The 4,950-nt window shown below is 58.5% G+C and overlaps 1 protein-coding gene across 2 annotated transcripts; it reads left to right on the top strand.

Moving 5' to 3' along the window:
• The first annotated feature begins 418 nt into the window (after positions 1 to 418).
• On the top strand, positions 419 to 4,364 carry ADCYAP1 (adenylate cyclase activating polypeptide 1). Of its 2 annotated transcripts, none has more exons than XM_065629753.1 (4): positions 419 to 519; positions 2,472 to 2,524; positions 3,033 to 3,210; positions 4,044 to 4,364. In XM_065629753.1, the coding sequence occupies exons 1-4, from the start codon at positions 419 to 421 to the stop codon at positions 4,228 to 4,230; spliced, it is 519 nt and encodes a 172-aa protein (XP_065485825.1). In that variant the 3' UTR covers positions 4,231 to 4,364. The 2 variants fall into 2 exon arrangements, with proteins under 2 accessions (XP_065485825.1, XP_065485824.1); XM_065629752.1 differs by having other exon boundaries at positions 2,472 to 2,606; positions 3,115 to 3,210.
• Positions 4,365 to 4,950: the final 586 nt, after the last annotated feature.

The following is a 4,950-nucleotide window of genomic DNA, read 5'->3' as shown; positions in this document are numbered from 1 at the left end:
ACCGCAACTTGGGAGACAGCTCTATTTTTTCCCCTATTTTGGGTATTTTTTGATTTTTTTTTTTTTTGTTAAGACCTGCCCTTTTAGTTTCGCAGCCAAACGCTCTTAGTGCCGGGTGTTTAGAGTTTAATGGTAAGGACACGAGGCGGCTCGCCGGGCCTTCCCGCAGCGCTCCCGGGGAGGGCGGGCGGGCGGGCACCGACGGGGCGGGTGGCGGCGGCAGCGCTCTGCGCCGGGCACCGCTCCGCGCCTCTCCACGCCGGCACCCAGCTGCTCAGAGCGCCTACCTCAGGGACCGCGCTGCCTTCCTCTCCCGCAGACTCGACCGGGGGCTTGGTGGGACGTGCGGTGGGGTTTTTTTCCTTTTTTTTTTTTTTTTTTGACAGCGGTTTTCCTTTCCGTTCCGCACAGAGTGGCGATGTGTAGCAAAGCGATCCTAGCACTCCTGGTCTATGGCATAATAATGCACTGCAGCGTCTACTGCTCACCTGCGGCCGGACTTCAGTACCCGGCGCTCAGGTAGGTCCGTCCCCCGCCCGGGGGCTCCGTCGGGACCCCTTCAGGCCCCCACTGGCCCGGATCTGCTGGGGGCAGGGAAATCTCACCAGGGAGGAAAGTAGAAGGGGACGGGGATGGGGAGTCACCAAACAAACCCCATTCCACTTTGGCTGTGTGCCCACCCTGTCCGCCCCAGGAGAGGAGCCGCCGGGAGGGTCAGAGAGGGAGGGGAGTCCCCTCCCGGCTGCAGCACTGGCTTCCCTCAGGGCCACTGCCCGGTATCCTTGCTCGGTTAACTTGCGGCTTCTTGTCCCTGGGGAGAGGGAGACCTGCTCTGCTGCGCCTCGGCGGAGCGGGCCGAGGTCCCGGCCGCATCTCGGCGGGGCCCAGCAGCTCCCCTCCGCCTGCCCCCTACCCTACACGAGCCCTGGCTGCTTTCGGTTGCCCGCAGCTCGCCCAGGGTGAACGGTGAGCATCGCCTGCCGGGAGCGGGGGCAGCGGTGAGGGACAAGGTGTGCCGTTGGTTGCAAGCATGCGAGAGCTGTCATGGTTCGTGTAGCAGCACTGGAGTTGACGGGGATTCTGTCTCTCCCTCTGTTTACCTGTCTGTATACAACCCCTCTTCTCAAGGGGGAAAGCGGCTGGCACCAGGATGTTTGTTTGTCTGTGGGTGTTAGGAGCTGTCTCGCTGGGCTCCAGCTCAGGCTGATGCCTGTGCTGGCCCTTTCCACCGGGGAGCCAGGGGCGTTTGGACCCCGCTGTGTTCGGGACAGGAGTGGGGGACTCCTAGAGGCGTCGGCACAAGCGAGTTTCCTATCCTGTGCTGTGGCTGGGGGTGCAGGGTACCCGGGCCGGGACGGCGTCGGGCAGCCTCGTCCCACCCTGCTTGTAGCCTGCTTGGGGGACCGGTGTTGCTTTGCTTGGGGAGAGTTTTGGGCTAGGTGTTGTTGCCCTGCCACACTGGCGCTTGTCTCTATTCCGGGGTGCCCTACGGGGGTCACTACCGTACGGCTCAGCTGTGAGCCAGGGGCAATGCGGGGCGCGCAAGGCTGTCCGAGGAGGGTGTCCTTTTTGGAGCTCGAAGATGCCCTTGCACGAACTGGGAGCCCGTCGGGGCTGGCTGAGAGTAGTCCCCTTCCCATCCCCGGGCAGAGGGGCTGCGGGGCAGCGGGCTCGGTGGCCTGCGGGGCCATTAGCCGGCAGGAACCCGGCTCTCTTCGTTCGAGAGCCTGAATTAGCAGGAGTGAAACACTTTAGCGGCATCTATTATTAATACCTCCGCTAAAGCTCACAGACAAAAATAGCTGCCTGTAACGTACAATGACCTACATCACACTGCAGAGAGGGAGGCAGAGAACGGGAGGGGGAGCTGGGGGTGGGGTGGGGGGACAAAACTGGCGAGATCTCAAAGGGCAGAGGCACCATTCAACGAAAAATAACAACAGGAGAAGCCCCCCCCGGCCCGGCGGGCTCTGTGGGGAGGAGCGGGGCGCGGTCCCCGGCCCCGGCGGCGGGGGCTGCGGTTCCCCGCCCCATCTCCTCCGGGGAGGATGCTTGGCTCCCGCCCAGCCCCTGGCACGCAAACGCGTGTGTGTGCGCGGCAGCCGGCACGCCTGTGCCTCCGTGCGCTCCGCTCGGGAAGCGCCAGCCATGGCCGTGGCAGAGAGGGGCTCTTTCTCGGGCCGGAGCGGGGGGACGGGGGTGGGGGGATGTTTGGGGCTTTTCTTAGAGCACGTCTGACGGCGGGTGTGTTCCCTCCCCCGTGGTCCTGCCCCGCAGAAGAGGAGGCGGAGGGCGGGGATGGGGAGCAGGCGGGCGCAGAGAGGGAATGGGGGCAGACGGACGGGGTTCCTGGGGCACCCGGGTCGGCTGTGCCGGGTGGTGAGCACCAAGGCAGCCAGGAGCCGGCGTCGAAGAGCCGAGCGCTCCGCGGAGCCCGGCTGACTCTTTCCCCTTGCTGCTCTCGTTGCCAGGCTAGAGGATGAAGTCTACGACGAGGACGGGAACACTCTGCAGGACTTCGCTTATGACCACGAGCCCCTCGCCATAGCAAATCCGTCCTCCATGATCGGCGAGATGTACACCTTGTATTACCCGCCGGAAAAGAGGTGACTGCAACTCGCGGGGTGTCACGCGTGAATATTGAGCCGGGAGCAAAACGGGTCTGGCCGAGCAGATTAGGGGAAAAAAATTATAATAATACCCAAAAAACCAACAGAAAAAAAAAGTGTACATATACATATATATACATAAATTCTGAACCCAAACAAATGACCACCCTGCCCGAGTCCCGGTGTCCAGTTTAAAGCCTAGAAGAAATGGAAAAGCCGCCTTACCTCCAGCAGCGCGGGGGAGGGAACGGGGGAGCCGCCCGCGCCGAGGAGGGCTAGTGGTGCTCCCGCAGACGGAGCAGAAATACCTAGTCAGCGCGGAGCCGAGCAAGTGCGGCGGGGAGGGGTCTGGGTGGGGAAGAGGGATCCCGGAGGACACGGGGAGATGCCGCCCTCGGCTCGCCGGCGGGGAGGGACGGTGACCGCCACCACCCGGGCTCCCGCACCCCGCCGCAGCCGGCTCCCGGGCCTCGCCGCTCATCCGCGGGCTCTTCCCTCCGCCCAGGCACGCCGATGGGATCTTCAACAAAGCCTACAGGAAACTCCTGGGCCAGTTATCCGCCAGGAAATATCTGCACTCCCTAATGGCCAAGCGGGTCGGGTAAGGGTTTCTGCTCTTTCTTTTTCCGCGGTGGGCGTTGGTGCTGCGGTAGCGGAGGCGTTTGAAAGGCCGCGGCTGGAGGGAACAAAGCTGCCCCGGCCGGGGCTGGGAATTTGTTGCGCTGGGGTTGGGGGTGTCCGACTCCCCAAAACTCAGCCGCCTCCGGGCGCGGCTTCCAGCCCGCTCCCGGCGCAGAGTGAGCTCGGCTGTCAGCGCGGACGTTCACAAAGATTTGTTTGGTTTCATTCGCTCGGGCATATATATATATATATATATATATACGTATATATGTGTATCTGCATATATATGTGTATGTATATATATATTTCTCTATAATTTTTTGCTACCGGCCAATTTAAAATTAAGAAGTTGGGCAGCTTCCCCGGTCTGCTGGGGGGAGGCAGTCTGTCGGAATCGATAACCGAGGGCTTGGCCGAAGCGGGGCGGGAGGGGCTCGGCTGCAGCCCTGCGCCGGGCGGGGCTCCCCGGGGCTCCCCGTCGCCAGCGGGGCAGGGGCGAACCCGGTGCCACCCGCCGCCCCTCGGCAGAAGGTAACACGTTAATAAAGCCCCGGGGAGAGCAGCTTTCCCTGCCGCAATGAATAATTCATAGCTGGGAGATATTGTCTCTCCTGCCGCCGCCACTTGCGCGCACCGCGTCAGGACCCGGGTTTCGGTGCGGCCTTTGTCTCCCCGCGCATCTTCCGCGCAACGTGTTGCGCGGGGGGCAGTGGCCGATGCGGATCTGCTGAGGGCCGGGAGGGCGGCGCGGAGGGGCGCGGAAGGGGGCGGAGCGGCCCCGCCTGATCCGATTGTGCTTCTCGGTGCTTGCAGCGGTGCCAGCGGCGGCCTGGGGGACGAGTCGGAACCGCTGACCAAGCGGCACATAGACGGCATCTTCACGGACAGCTACAGCCGCTACCGGAAACAAATGGCTGTCAAGAAATACTTAGCAGCTGTCCTGGGGAAAAGGTATAAACAAAGAGTTAAAAACAAAGGACGCCGAGTAGCGTATTTGTAGCGATGAATAACCAGCCACTCCTGTGTATACAAAGTCCTGAGAGAGAGAGAGAGAGAGAGAAAGAGAGAGAGAGAGAAACCCAACAACAAAAAATATAAACAAAAAACAAAAGTCATTTCCAAACTGACTGAACAATCACCGCTCTTGTGTTATCTAAACATGTATTTATGTATGAAGTAAAGCCATTAAATGAATATTTTGATAATAATATTGTTTTTCTTTTGTACAAAAGCACTAGAGAAACGCACAGATCTACTTTGTGGACCAATCATTAAGTTATATATAATATATAAATATATATATAAATACTACTACGAATAGTAAAGAACAATTCTTCATATAAAGTCTGCACAAGAACAAGAATTCACCTGAGCTGTTTATGTTTTTATATAAAATAAATAGAAAAAAAAAGACAATCATTGTTTTGAATATTACTCCTATTTTTGTAATGGAAATTAAAAGGATAGTATTTTTATCCGCGACAGGGTCGAAGACATTAATTTTTCACCATTTGCTACTTACATAGAGAAGGATGCCCTGCTCCCAGGGGCTTATGAGGAAAATTATTTGGGAGAATTGGTGAAGCAGATTCTTCCCCCGGTGAGTCTCAAGGCAGGCTCCTTCGCCACTGGCCTCTTCGAAGGGGCAGCGTCCCCTTTCTTCTAGATTTCGATTTTTTTTCTCCTGCTTTCTTTGATTGCGGTTGTATCTGTGTTAGTG

Source organism: Caloenas nicobarica, chromosome 2 (assembly GCF_036013445.1).
Source record: "Caloenas nicobarica isolate bCalNic1 chromosome 2, bCalNic1.hap1, whole genome shotgun sequence".
Taxonomy (NCBI): Eukaryota; Metazoa; Chordata; class Aves; order Columbiformes; family Columbidae; genus Caloenas; species Caloenas nicobarica.
This window is presented reverse-complemented; position numbering and strand designations above follow the sequence as displayed.